The 15,584-nt window shown below is 40.5% G+C and overlaps 1 protein-coding gene across 1 annotated transcript in view; it reads left to right on the forward strand.

Annotated features, from left to right (window-relative positions):
* Window positions 1–13,843, forward strand: part of LOC143788206 (alcohol dehydrogenase 1) — a 107,753-nt gene extending 93,910 nt beyond the window's left edge. Inside the window, exons 6-9 of the mRNA XM_077277677.1 lie at window positions 5,967–6,227; window positions 7,228–7,363; window positions 7,815–7,953; window positions 12,922–13,843. Coding sequence (XP_077133792.1) covers window positions 5,967–6,227; window positions 7,228–7,363; window positions 7,815–7,953; window positions 12,922–12,946 — 561 coding nt within the window. The 3' untranslated portion in view covers window positions 12,947–13,843. The remainder of the gene's footprint in view (window positions 1–5,966; window positions 6,228–7,227; window positions 7,364–7,814; window positions 7,954–12,921) is intronic.
* The last annotated feature ends 1,741 nt before the right edge of the window (window positions 13,844–15,584 follow it).

The raw sequence follows: 15,584 nt of genomic DNA on the forward strand, positions 1-15,584 counted from the left end.
ATGTGCCTTTTCTGGGGTGGCTGGGGGCAGATGTTTTTAGCCAGGGGGGGCCAATAACCATGGACCCTCTCTAGGCTATTAATATCTGCCCTCAGTCACTGGCTTTACCACTCGGGCGGAGAAAATTGCACGAGAGCCCACGCCAATTTTTTCCGCTATTTAATCCTTTATTTTACAAGCTACAGTGCCCAAATTTTGCACATACACACTACTAACATTAGTAGTGTGGAATATGCAAAAAAAAAAGGGGATATGAGATGGTTTACTGTATGTAAACCATGTCTCATATCATGTCGGGTTTGTGAAGGAGAAATGAAAAGCCGGCAATTGAATTACCGGCTTTTCTCTAACACCGGTGCGTATTTCTCGCAAGTTGCACTGCTGGTCCGTGTGTAATCCGCATTTTTCTCGCCCCCATAGACTTTCATTGGCAATTTTTTTGCTCATTACGGTGACAAACGCAGCATGCTGCGATTTTGTACGGCCGTAGAAGACCGTATAATACGGATCGGTAAAATACAGCTGATAGGAGCTGGGCCATAGAGAATCATTGGGCCGTGTGTTATGCGTATTTTACAGGTGTATTTTCTGCGCTCATACGTCCGTAAAACTCGCCAGTGTGACGCCGGCCTAATGCCGATATACCACTCTGGCAGAGAAAATTGCGCAGCCCACGCCATTTTTTTCCGCCATTTAACCCTTTATTTTACAAGGTATAGCGCACAAATTTTGCACATACACACTACTATCATTAGTAGTGTGGAATATGCAAAAAAAGGGATATGAGATGGTTTACTGTATGTAAACCATGTCTCATATCATGTCATATATATCTCTATCTCTCTCTCAATGATAGAGATATATATATATATATATATATCTATATCTATGTGTGTGTGTGTGTGTGTGTATATGATATATATATATATATATATATATATATATATATATATATATATATATATATATACTGTATATATGTTTTAACGAACATTTGCACATAAATCCATTAGATGTCGGTTTTGCAAGCCTGCGAGAAAATATCGCAGTACGACTGCCATATGGATGTCACATGGATGTCAAAAGGATCATTTGATGCGAGGAAATCGCATCCTCGCACTGCACACGGATCACTGTTTTGCAAACATTTGTGCGATTCTCGTCCGTAAAAATGGACCGTTTTTTTATACGTTGTGTGTGTCCCCGGCCTAATGCTGGTTACGGCTCCAAAACCAGCAAGTTATGCACATCACAGTGTGTGCGCTGGGGGGATTCAGGAGTCTGCAGTCACACAGAGTAATTGCAGACTTATCAATTTAACCCGTTAGTGGCTGAGCCAAATTTTAAAAATCTGACCAGTGTCACTTTATGTGGTAATAACTCTGGAACGCTTTGACAAATCACAGTGATTTTGAGAATGTTTTTTCGTGACCCATACTTTATGATAATGGTAAATTTAGGTCAATGTGTTTTGTGTTTATTTATAAAAAATATCAGAAATTTCACAAATGTAAAAAAATTTGCAATTTTCAAACTTTGACTGATTATTATCCCTTTAATTCAGATAGTCATACCATAGCAAACCATCCGGTGCTTTTCAGGCATTAATACAAAGTGGCATGATAGGAATGAAAAATTTGATTTTTACAACCTAAATGTCGCAGACGTTTTAACAGGTCAGTGTAGCCGGCACACTCTAAGGCCGGTTTCACACATCAGTGGCTCCGCTACGTGTGGTGAGTTACCTCACGTACTGGAGACACTGACACACGTAGACACATTAAAATAAATGTGTCTCTGCAGATGTCAGTGTGTTTTCATGCAAAACACGGAGACATGTCAGTGTTCGTGGAAGCGCACGGATCACACGGACCCATTAAATTCAGTGGGTGTGTGTAAACACGTACCGCACACGGATGCCGTACGTGTGCTGTCTGTGTGCTTTTTAACCCTATGACTTTAAAAAAAAATTGAAACCAATTATTTCAACACATGGACAACACACAGACGATAAACACTGATAGCACACGGATGACCCACGGATGGCCTACGTGCACACACGGACACGGATAGCTCCGGGACCGTTTTTTCCAGTACCGGAAGTATCTGGACATGTGAGACTGGCCTACAGCCGCTATTTGCTTGTGAATTGCCATGGCATACATCAGGGCCACACAATCATGATCTCAGGGTACCGATGGGGATAAAGAGGGAGAAGCCACACTCTTTTAACCATTTATATGATGTAGTCATAATTGACAGCAGCATCTAAGAGGGTAAGCAGATATGGACGCTGACATCACTGAGAGTGGCTGATGCAGCAAATTGTCAGCTATACTGTACAGCCGACAACTGCTGGATTGCCACCTGTATGTGGATGTTATTCTTAGATCTCAGGTTCGTTAAGACGTATCAGCAGGCATTAAGGGGTTAAATCAGACAACCCCTTTAAAATAGAGTTGCTTAACCTGATCAGAAAGCATTGTAAAATGTAAATGCCAGAGTTGAAGTGGTTTTTTTTGTTGTTGTTGTTGTTGTTTTTTTTTTTGTTGTTGTTGTTTTTTTTTTTTTCTTCACAAGTTTCAGTACATTTTATGGTAAAATGAAAGGAGGCATTCCAAGCTACACATTATCCTACAAAAATTACATTTCTATGTGGATGGAAAATTTAGAAAGTTATGGCTCTTCGAAGAAGCACGGCAGCACGGTGGCTTAGTGGTTAGCACTGCAGCCTTGCAGCGCTGGAGTCCTGGGTTCAAACCCCACCAAGGACAACATCTGCAAAGAGTTTGTATGTTCTCTCCGTGTTTGCGTGGGTTTCCTCCGGGCACTCCGGTTTCCTCCCACATTCCAAAGACATACTGATAGGGAATTTAGATTGTGAGCCCCATTGGTGACAGCGATGATAATGTGTGCAAAAACTGTAAAGCGCTGCAGAATATAAAAATAAAATATTAAATAAATATAAAAATAAATATTATTATTATTAAGAAATATTATTAAGAATTATTATTAAGAAAGAATGAAGGCTCAAAAGCAATATTTCCTGGTCCTTAAAGGGATAAGGTCTCAATCAGATATCAGTGATTTCTCTCGAACACAAAAAAGGTCTGAGTTTCATCAGTGTTTTTGATTAGATTTTCAGGAGTTTATTCAGTGCCATATTTTCCTGTCAGTTTCAACTGTTTTTTTTTTTTTTCCATTTTGTATGCATAAAAAAATTGGAGGTTTCTAAGGCTTATCCTTTCAAACAGTACAGTCCATGAAAAAAGAGAGTACATGTGTCATGCTGCTGCAGTGCAGTATAACGCAACCTCCACAAGAGGAGCTTGAGAGGGAACTGAGACTGCCTACACAGAGAAGCACCACAGAGCAGCAGCACGGGCGCACTAAGTGGAGAGAGAGTGGACAGACAAGCCTAGTCAAAAAACAACAATATACAGAAGTACTAAAGGGATAAGCAATACACGAGGTAAGAAACAAGCCAGGAGGTTCAGCAACGGTCAGAAGCGGATAAGACAAAGTCAGAAGGCAGAAGAGTCTGAATACAAGCCAAGTCAGAAACCATACAATCAAAAACTGAAACACAGAGGAAACGCTGGGAAAAGGGCAGACAGAGCGAGACAACAGACACAAGGCAAGTCAGGGATCATAGCAGGACAAACCAAGAGCTACCAGAGTCAGGTTCTCATGCCAAAGGCAGAGCTATAGCTGACACCACCAGCAGAATGCATTGGAGCTAAATAGCAAACCTGAACCCAGAATGAGGCAGAGCAAAGTTAACCCTTGAAATTATCCGCCCGGAAAAAGGGCAGACAGGATTAAACCGTGGAACGGATCATGACATGGATGGCTAGACTGTTACTAGCGAAACTGATTCATGACTTTGATCAAAATTGGATAGCTTTCCAAGCTTTCGAAGGGACCACTTGTTCTGCAAAAAAAAAAACACAGATGTGAACATCCTGATTGACTCTAGGTACAAGTTCTATGTAAAACACAAATAGTACTAGTATGTGAAAAACTGAGCCTCTAGGGGATACATTAAAAAAGTTAGAGCAAAAATGAATAGTTTGTCTACTAATTTTTTTTTTTTTTTTACATTATCATAAACTCAAAACATATTAACCTAAAGTTACCAATAACAAAGTATTGTGTGTCATTTGAAAAAAAAAAATTACTGCCTTAGGCAGAAGCATTCCAAGTTATCATTTGAAGTGAACATGTAAGACTGGAAAGACGGGGCTGAGCCAGGTCAAAATTGGCTTATTCACTGAAGGTGTTTTGTTTTTTTTTTTAATTTCCAAGGTCTTAATGTGTAATTAACATTCTTCACTTAACTTTTTAATTTAACTTTTTAATTAAATCTCTATTATATTGCTCAAAAAAAATAAAGGGAACACTAAAATCCTACATCCTAGATATCACTGAATGAAATATTCCAGTTGTAAATCTTTTTTCATTACACAGTGGAATGTGTTGAGAACAATTAAAACCTAAAAATTATCAACGCAAATTACAACTAATATCCCACGGAGGTCTGGAGTTGGAATGATGCTCAAAATCAAAGTGGAAAATGAAGTTACAGGTTGATTCAACTTCAGTGAAAATGCCTCAAGACAAGGAAATGATGCTCAGTAGTGTGTGTGTCCTCCACGTGCCTGTATGATCTCCCTACAACACCTGGGCATGCTCCTGATGAGGCAGTGGATGGTCTCCTGCCTCCCAGACCTAGAGTAAAGCATCCCCCAACTCCTGGACAGTCTGTGGTGCAACGTGACGTTGGTGGATGGTGCGAGACATGATGTCCCTGATGTGTTAAATCGGATTCAGGTCTGGGGAATGGGCGGGCCAGTCCATAGCTTCAATGCCTTCATCTTGCAGGAACTGCTGACACACTCCAGCTACATGAGGTATGGCATTGTCCTGCATTAGGAGGAACCCAGGGCCAACCGCACCAGCATATGTTCTCACAAGGGGTCTGACGATCTCATCTTGGTACCTAATGGCAGTCAGGCTACCTCTGGCGAGCACATGGAGGGCTGGTGGCCCTCCAAAGAAATGCCACCCCACACCATTACTCACCCACTGCCGAACCGGTCATGCTGAAGGATGTTGCAGGCAGCAGATCGCTATCCACGCTGTCTCCAGACTCTGTCACGTCTGTCATATGTGCTCAGTGTGAACCTGCTTTCATCTGTGAAAAGCACAGAGCGCCAGTGGTGAATTTGCAAATCCTGGTGATCTGTGGCAAATGCCAAGCATCCTGCATGGTGTTGGGCTGTGAGCACAACCCCCATCTGTCGACGTTGGGCACTCAGACCATTCTCATGGAGTCGGTTTCTAACCGTTTGTGCAGACACATGCACATTTGATGCCTGCTGGAGGTCATTTTGCAGGGCTCTGGCAGTGCTCCTCCTGTTCCTCCTTGCACAAAGGCTTAGGTAGCCATCCTTCTGCTGGGTTGTTGCCCTCCTATGTCCCCCTCTACATCTCCTGGTGTACTGGCCTGTCTCCTTGTAGTACCTCCAGCCTCTGGACACTACGCTGACAGACACAGCAAACCTTCTTGCCACAGCTCGCATTGATGTGCCATCCTGGATGAGATGCACTACCTGAGCCATTTGTGTGGGTTGTAGAGTCCGTCTCATGCTACCTCGAGCGTGTAAGCATAACCAATATTCAAAAGTGATCAAAACATCAGCCAGAAAGCATTGGTACTGAGAGGTGGTCTGTGGTTCCCTTGCACAAGAGCATGTGAAATTGATTGTCAAACAGTGTTGCTTCCTAAGTGGACAGTTTGATTTCACAGAAGTTTAATTTAGTTGGAGTTATATTTTGTTGTTTAAGTGTTCCCTTTATTTTTTTGAGCAGTGTATAAAACTGGGTGATGTATATCACAGATTTGTATGTGTGCACAATACCTACAGCTACAGCAGAATTTTTACTGTTTGTACATATTACAGGTTAAACCCGGCTCTACCTGTGCAGTATTCGGTTTGGGAGGAGTCGGCTTGTCGGTGGTTATTGGATGTAAAGTGGCCGGAGCGTCTAAAATTATCGCAATTGATATAAATAGTGAGAAATTTGCAAAAGCCTTAGAGTGCGGAGCCACTGAATGTATCAACCCCAAAGATTATGACCGTCCTATCCATGAAGTGTTGGCAGAGAAGAATGATGATGGGGTGGACTACGCTTTTGAGGTCATTGGAAACACTGGAGTCATGGTATGTTTATGACATAGTTGTTTGCAAAAATCTGTAGTACAAACATATAAAAGAAACATTGCAATATATGTTGTCAGGGAAACTTGCTTATTCCTCCATTTTTCAGTCACTTTTTACACCCTTCCCCTGCATTCTGAACTTTTCATTCACTCTGAAAGGACTAAAATCCATTTTGGTCAAGGCAAGGTGAATTGCCAAGTTCTACTGAAGACTGTGAAAGTAGAAGGAGGTGCAGAGTGTGTATGTGAAGCACAGATTGATTTCTCTGTGGGAGAAACCAAATAATACTGCTGTAGTTATACCTTTTTATTGGCTAGCAAAAATAAAATATGTGATGTTCTAAAGCAATCTTTAGAGACTACGTGCTGCTTTCTAGTATTTCAACACACTGTTGCAATTCCAGCTACACTGCTCATTTTTTTTGTATGCTGCTGCTTCTGTATATGTGCTACAAAGATATAGGACAGCAGAAATCTATATGCATAAGGAATACATCATAGTAGCTAGTCTGCTCCCATTAGTGCTGAAACAACTGAAAAATAGAGATCTAGCTTGTAGGAGTGAAAAATTGTTGATCAATTCAGGATGCAAGCCATATAATGGGCAGAACTAATCTTATTGCTCATGTCCACACCCAACAGTTTATTCTAAAAAGTTGGCTGAAATGTCAGGCATGCGTTAACATGAATTATTAATGGGTTAGTCTCAAAAAGCAACTGAATTCCCTATACATAAAATAAACGATAACTTGCTTATTGCTGGGGGTCTGAGCACTGAATGGATCTCCTACCACCGATTCTGAGATCGGGGCTGAGCTCTGCAGTCCCATCCTGGACTCTGTCATTATGCATGGCCTCCACTCTATTCATTGTTTATGTGACTAGTTAAGCGCTGCCCTTGGCAGTCCCATAGACACTGAATGAAGCCGATGCCTTTCATGTGCTGCAACCATAAAAGCTTTATTTCTTAATGCTAGGCTATGTTTTTATGTTTCCATTAGAAATCTGCTCTTTTATCCAGTCACTTTGGCTGTGGAAAAACTGTGATTGTAGGTGTGGCTCCTTCAGATGCTACCATGACATTTGACCCATTGTGTCTTCTAACTGGGCGAGTTCTGGCCGGAGCTGTTTTTGGAGGTAATGCGTTATATAAAAAATCCATTCTCTAAGCTTATAGGTTACAATTTGTGACTCTCAGTAAAAACTGAAGTAGAGGAGAACGTTTTTGTTTCTCTGTTTTTGATGATCAGAGTGTGCAAAACTGAACATAAAAATAGAATGGATCAATAAAATTTACTGTATCACAGGACGGCTGTAAAACTGGGTATAAACTCTGCTGACTAAAAATGCTGACTGCTCAAATTCAAACATCTGCAGCAATAATCTAGCATAATCCTAGTGGTTATGCTAGATTTTTCAGTAGTTATGGTGAACAAAACTAACTTTATTTTCATGAACTGTCAAAATGCAGCAAAAGCTGCTTAATATATGCAGCATTTTTATTGCCAAAAGCTAGAATTTCTCTTAAAAGGGAAATATAACTCTTAGCAATCTTCTACTTTTTAATAGCTTCTGTCTCTTGGGACAGGTTGGAAAAGTAAAGATGATGTGCCAAAACTTGTGGATGATTATGTGAATAAGAAATTTGAGTTTGACCGCCTGATAACTCACAACTTACCATTTGAGAAGATCAATGAAGCATTTGAACTTTTACGCAAAGGAAAAAGGTATACTTTTTTTTTTAAACTATGTCTTGTGTTATGCCACTTCTGCACCAAACCATATACGGTATATGGCGCTATGGGCCACAAACACAGTTGTGACTGATCAATGAGCCCCCATAAGCATTATCCTGTATAAAACACAACGGGAAAGGAAGTTCTGTGTTTTGTTTTTTTTTTGTAACCCACCCTATAATATATAAATGGAGCGCCCCCAGACGCAGGGCCGCGGGGTACTCTGTACCGGGCTTCTCTGTCTTGGTTCTGGGGTCGTCATGGTGGCTAGACCCGGTCCGTGACCCTGCTAAGGGGCGTCCAATGAAAGGTGTAGGTGGTGCGTAGTGCAGTTCGTGGTGAATAACGAGGACACAGGGTTGCAGTCTCTTTACCTCTTTACTGAAGGCTTCAGGATCCTCAATCCAGAGTACGGTTAACAGGGCTGTAAGAGACCGGCCGGTCCGATGGCACCTCCAGAGTTCCCTTTGCAGGTGGAAATCTGTGCCTACCTTCTAGCGCCTGTGTGTTGTAGTACTTCCCTGCTGAGCACCACGGGATAGTCCTCACAACTGTTGTGTCTGTTTCTGATGTTCTTCTCCATCCCCCAGATGATATGGATAAGGACGCACCCGTATGACTGGAAGGCCTGGAGTTCTTCCGGGACCCTAGCGTTGCCCCTCTCCCACAGTTGCTCCCTATGTCTTCTTAGGTGATTTTGGTGAGACAGCCAACCTAAAATCAACTGTCCTGCCTCTGTTTGAAGTATTGCTTGGAGCCTAATACTTCCTCGGCGTTCTGGCCACCGGCTACGCGCCTCAATAGGATGTTGCCTCAATCTTACAGCACGACTCCTATTGGTGTTATTTCCTTTTTGCTTTGAACTCGTTTCTCACTCTCCACAATAAACCTCGCTTCTTGTCCTTTCTTGAGATACCGCCGTGATGTAGTGCAGGCGTGGTTCCTTAACGTTCTTTTCTGTTCGCTAGGCCTCTGTCAGGATCCCACCCCTGACAGGGACCCCCCTGAATCTTCCCCTGCAACACCCTCTGCCACAGGATGTTGCCTGGTTCCAACCCAGTCAGCTTTCTCTCTAACTTTCTATCTAACCCCCAGTTTTACCAGATTGTCAGGAGTGGCCTAATACATAGCGCTGTTAGCTCCCCCTGGAGGCCAGACTATGAAGTGTATTGGTGTCTGTGATACCTGGTCAGGTGAACTCCTTCAGTGCCATCAGACATACCATCACTCCCCTTAGCGGCAGAGCGATGTTACTGCAACGACCAGACCTCTGGGGCGCTGCATAAATATCCCCCAAAATATACATAGTTTGCAGTAAATATCTTTAAAATGTACATTTCTAAAAAGTCTAAGATCTGGTTTTGTTTTTTTATTTCAAAATTTCTAAAGAGGACCATCCACCAATTTTTTTTTTTTTTTTTTTTTTTTTTTTTTCATGTTGACCTGGACACAAGCAGCAATAGGGACTTCAATGCAGAAAAAAAATGTTTAATTTTTTTTTTTTTTTTATTAGTTTGCATCTCTGGTGCAGAGCTGTTATTAAAGCATTTGGCACCTACTGTGTTAACTTTAGTTAAGTCCAAGTGAGTCTTAACTCATTAGTTGTCAAATACTTTCCTAATCTCTCCACTAAAGAGAGATGGCAGGAAAAAAAATGCATTCTGCTCTGCAACCAATATTACATAATGTGTCCTGCCAGTTACACATGAAAAATTGGGTGATAGATCTTCTTCTAAAATTCCATAAATCCATATACAGTAACACTAATTGTTCCTGCCAGGATATGGAGTTTTCTATTTTACTAAAAGGCAAATCTGGAGGTCTGTGTAGGGGTTCATGCAAACGTCCAAGTATGGACTGTCCGGATCTCTCAACCCACACTCCACTTGGACAAATATGAGGCTGTTTAGTTGGGAAGCCTGTGAACTTATTGTGCATTGCGGTTTTTGCTTTGGCGGAGTTTTAGGCTATGTGCACATGTTGCGGATTTGATGCTGTGGATTTGATGCTGTGGATTTGCAGTAGTTTTCCATGCGTTGTACAGTACTATGTAAATGTATGGAAAACCAAATCCGCAGTGCACATGCTGTGGAAAATACAGCGCGGAAACGCTGCGGTTAATTTTTCACAGCATGTCAGTTCTTTGTGTGGATTCCACAGCGTTTTACACCTGTTCCATAATTGGAAACCGCAGGTGTGAAAACCGCACAAAAACAGTGTTAAATCCGCAGGTAAAACGCCCTGAATCTGCGCGGAAAAATCCGCAACATGGGCACATGGCCTTATAGATATTTGCATGAGCCCATATAGACATAGTGTTGACTGACATAAAAATATATAAAGGACTTAGTTGATAATAGTGTTAAATAAAAAGTTGACATTTTGAACAAGCAATTGTAATCCCAGCAGGAGCATTTCTTTTTACCCTTGACTCCTAGGCGTTTTTTTAAATGTTTTTGTTGTGGTTTCCTCCCTATCTTCTGTGAGCTCCACCTTTTTTTCATTTTTAGACATAATTACACATATAACATGATCTGGTAACACAATTCTTCACATCAAATCAAAATAGCAATACCATAAAAATGACCATCAAATTAAGGCCCATATCGCTGAATCAATTTGTCAGATTTATGTAAGGCAAGCAAACTAAAAAAACATGGAAAGTTCAGTGGAGTAAACCGAATAGAAAGAGTAAAATCTGTCCACTTTTGACCTGGTAACATGTCCTGTTAACTGGTACATCCAATGACAGGGGCCTGTTTTTCATGCAGGCTCCCTAACTGAGCTTCTATCTTTATTGGCAGATGTCATTCAGCCATTATCTGCCTTTCACAGCCACAAGTGGAGAAAAGCTGTTAATTCCATCAAAGATTTAAGTGGTTAACAGTGGTAGCTGGAGGTCTACTAAAGATCCATGTGCCGGTCATGAATATGGCACCAGCTGGACTTCATAGGAGAAACATAAAATTAGTTCAAAGGGCCGTGAAAAGAAAAAACTGAAACATCAGTGGTGGTTTGCTGTGAATGACACCAATGAATTGTCTTTTTTTTTTCCCGTTTCCAGTACATTACTTGGTAAAATGTATTGTCAATTAAAAGTACATCTCGTACAGCAAAAAAACAGGTCCTGATAGGACTATATACAGGTCCTTCTCAAAAAATTAGCATATAGTGTTAAATTTCATTATTTACCATAATGTAATGATTACAATTAAACTTTCATATACTATAGATTCATTATCCACCAACTGAAATTTGTCAGGTCTTTTATTGTTTTAATACTGATGATTTTGGCATACAACTCCTGATAACCCAAAAAACCTGTCTCAATAAATTAGCATATTTCACCCGACCAATCAAATAAAAGTGTTTTTTAATACCAAACAAAAAAACCATCAAATAATAATGTTCAGTTATGCACTCAATACTTTGTCAGGAATCCTTTGGCAGAAATGACTGCTTCAATGCGGCGTGGCATGGAGGCAATCAGCCTGTGACACTGCTGAGATGTTATGGAGGCCCAGGATGCTTCAATAGCGGCCTTAAGCTCATCCAGAGTGTTGGGTCTTGCGTCTCTCAACTTTCTCTTCACAATATCCCACAGATTCTCTATGGGGTTCAGGTCAGGAGAGTTGGCAGGCCAATTGAGCACAGTAATACCATGGTCAGTAAACCATTTACCAGTGGTTTTGGCACTGTGAGCAGGTGCCAGGTCGTGCTGAAAAATGAAATCTTCATCTCCATAAAGCATTTCAGCCGAGGGAAGCATGAAGTGCTCTAAAATCTCCTGATAGCTAGCTGCATTGACCCTGCCCTTGATGAAACACAGTGGACCAACACCAGCAGCTGACATGGCACCCCACACCATCACTGACTGTGGGTACTTGACACTGGACTTCAGGCATTGTGGCATTTCCTTCTCCCCAGTCTTCCTCCAGACTCTGGCACCTTGATTTCCGAATGACATGCAAAATTTGCTTTCATCAGAAAAAAGTACTTGGGACCACTTAGCAACAGTCCAGTGCTGCTTCTCTGTAGCCCAGGTCAGGCGCTTCTGCCGCTGTTTATGGTTCAAAAGTGGCTTTACCTGGGGAATGCGGCACCTGTAGCCCATTTCCTGCACACGCCTGTGCACGGTGGCTCTGGATGTTTCCACACCAGACTCAGTCCACTGCTTCCTCAGGTTCCCCAAGGTCTGGAATCGGTCCTTCTCCACAATCTTCCTCAGGGTCCGGTCACCTCTTGTCGTTGTACAGCGTTTTCTGCCACATTGTTTCCTTCCAACAGACTTACCATTGAGGTGCCTTGATACAGCACTCTGGGAACAGCCTATTTGTTGAGAAATTTCTTTCTGGGTCTTACCCTCTTGCTTGAGGGTGTCAATGATGGCCTTCTTGACATCTGTCAGGTCGCTAGTCTTACCCATGATGGGGGTTTTGAGTAATGAACCAGGCAGGGAGTTTTTAAAAGCCTCAGGTATCTTTTGCATGTGTTTAGATTTAATTAGTTGATTCAGAAGATTAGGGTAATAGGTCATTTAGAGAACCTTTTCTTGATATGCTAATTTATTGAGACAGGTTTTTTGGGTTTTCAGGAGTTGTATGCCAAAATCATCAGTATTAAAACAATAAAAGACCTGACAAATTTCAGTTGGTGGATAATGAATCTATAATATATGAAAGTTTAATTGTAATCATTACATTATGGTAAATAATGAAATTTAACACTATATGCTAATTTTTTGAGAAGGACCTGTAGATGGGAAAATAAAGAAGTTATGGCTCTTGGAAGAAGGAGCAGCAAAAAAATAAAACAAAGCAGAAAATCAGTGTTGGGAAGGGGTTAAAGTTCACTATATGATATATTATATGAAGCCTTAAAAGAAAAGTTTAAAGGCAAAAAAATTGCTATTAATATTTTGTATGGTCGGTGTCTTCAACCAATGTATGTTCTCTCTAGTATCCGGACTGTGTTGACGTTTTGAAGAACCTAACCCTGGTCATCATCTAAGGAAAAAATTCCGAATTTCGTCAGCTTGGAAGATGCAACTTTCACTAATCACAAGAATCTTCTATACCCCTGTATTGTATGATTGTAGTATAACATTACAGATTACAGTTGTATATTATACCCTCGTTATATCTTAAGTTGTGTAGATGTACAGTAGGCAAACTGCTTACACGGCTACACATAATACCTGACAAAAACTGCATATTTTTCTTCTTCATGAGAATATTTGCGCAAGGCACCTGTTAGACACCAGTACAGCCCTGAGTTTTCCAAAGCCAAGATACTTCAGGAAAACATTGATGACGTTTTTTCCAAAGAGTCTTCGTCTTTGATTTTTTTTCTGGCAACAATTTAGAAGCTGCTTGCTATAAAAAAAAAAAAAACAGCCAGCAACTCGTGGAAGGCATCCAAAGAATGAAAATGTTACTTCTTTTAACTGCCTAAGCCTGAAGCAATTAAGACAGAACACATGCACAGCAAGTCGTTTTTACATTGGGGTGTATTATGTTCAGTCTTTGTCATTTTTTTTTCTTTGTGCGCTTTATAAGTGGGTTCCAGGCATCATGCACCTGAAAAAGATGTCATGTGCACATACCCTAAAACTCATACATTTTTGCTGCCCTCTGTTATCAGAATAGCTAGCACAATACAATATACTTACTTGCATGGTACAGTTAATCAATATGTGGTACCAGGACATTTAAATTGTAGGGAGTGAAAAAGATGTTTTTAATCGATGATGAATGATTAAATTATGAAATATATCTTTTAATGTAGACAGAATATCTTTCAAGTGATAATGTCTGTATATGTCTGCAGTATATGATGACACTATACAAGTTAGCATAAATAAAGCATAAATAAAGTGTAACCATCATTGAATCTTCTTTTCAATACTCAATTAAGCAAATTTAAAGACACTTAGCAATCTATTTAATGACTTTTAACCCCTTTCCGACAATTGCAGTAGTATGTCCCTGTGCCCTGGGCCTTATTGACGGGGTTGTATTATTGCTGATTCTGACAGCTGACAACCGGCACGAAGCCAGCTGTCCCGCACTAAATGTTGTGATTGAACTCAATCGCAGCATTTTAGGAGCCAGCAGAGGGATGAAAGCCCCTCTACTCTTGGATCAAAGACTCCACGGTGCGACGCGGGGTCCCAATAGTTGCCGTGGTGACCCGATGTAGTCATGAAGATATCCGGGTCACCAGAGCTAGGAAAGTTGCTTGGTCATGCACAGTACTGTACATAATCATCAACTTTCTCTGTCAGTGCAGAGCTGACAGTTTGCATAGCATAGGGATACTGCTGCATCCCAATGTTATACAAGCGATCAACCTGCAATAAATGATAGTCCCATAGAGGGAGAAAGTAAAAAAGTACAATTGAAAAAAGAAAAAAATAATTGTAAAAATATATAACCCCCCAAAAAAAAAACTTCTTAAAAGGAAATCAAAAGATTGTACCCATAAATAAATATTTGTATGAAAAAAATAAAATAAACATAAAAAGTACACATAGTTGGTATCTACACATCCGGAACGACCTGACCTATAAAACTGTCATAAAACTAGTTAATCCTGTTAGTGAACACCATAAAAAAAGGCCAAAACAATGTTTTATTGGCATACCGCTGAATAAAAAGTGGAATAAAACACAATTAAAAAGAAGGATGTAAAGAAACATGGTACCACTGAAAACGTCAAGTTCCGCAAAAAAACAGGCCACCATACAACTCCATCAGGGGTAAAATAAAAAATTAGAGCTTTCAGAATAAGTATTTTCTGTAAAATAGCTTTTATTGTGTAAAAATGCCAAAACTTATAAAAATATAAGTGGGGTATTTCTGTAATAGTACTGACCCGACGAATAACACTGCCTTTTCAATTTTCCCACACACGGAATGACCTGAACCCTCCCCCCTGCCATAAAAAAAAAAAAAAAAAAAAAAAAAGTCCTGAGTTGATTGTTTTTGTTCATTCTGCCTCCCATAAATCAGAACTGAAAGAGATCAAAAAAATGTTATGGGTCTGAAAATGTCATCAATAAAAACGTCAACTCGAACCACAAAAAATCAAGCCCCCACATGATTCTGTGGGCCAAAATATGGAAAAAATTATAGCTCTCAAAATATGGTGATGCAAAAAACTAGTTTTTGCAATAAAAAGCATCTTTTAGGATGACCGCAGCCAAACATAACCCGATATAAATCTGGTATCGTTGTAATCGCACCGACCTGAAGAATAGTCATGTAATCACTTATACTGCATGATGAATGGTGTAAAAAATAAAAAATAAAATAACAAATGAGGAATGGTGTAAAAAAAATAAAATAATGAATTCTTCACATGCCATTGATTATTATTTTTTTTTTCATTCTGCCTCCCAAAGATCTCAGTAAGGCTTGGCGCACATTTTTCCTGTGCTGTGTGTTGAGTGCTTGGAACAGGGTTTCCATGTAAATCTCTGCAAATGCAACGTGACGCCTGCAGGCCAATCCATCTAAGTCTGCATTCCAAATGGCGCTCCCTCCCTTCCGAGCTCTGCCATGCGCCCAAACGGTGGTTCCCCCCCACATATTAGGTATCAGCGTACTTAGGACAAATTG

The sequence above is a fragment of the Ranitomeya variabilis genome, chromosome 1 (assembly GCF_051348905.1).
Source record: "Ranitomeya variabilis isolate aRanVar5 chromosome 1, aRanVar5.hap1, whole genome shotgun sequence".
Lineage (NCBI taxonomy): Eukaryota > Metazoa > Chordata > Amphibia > Anura > Dendrobatidae > Ranitomeya > Ranitomeya variabilis.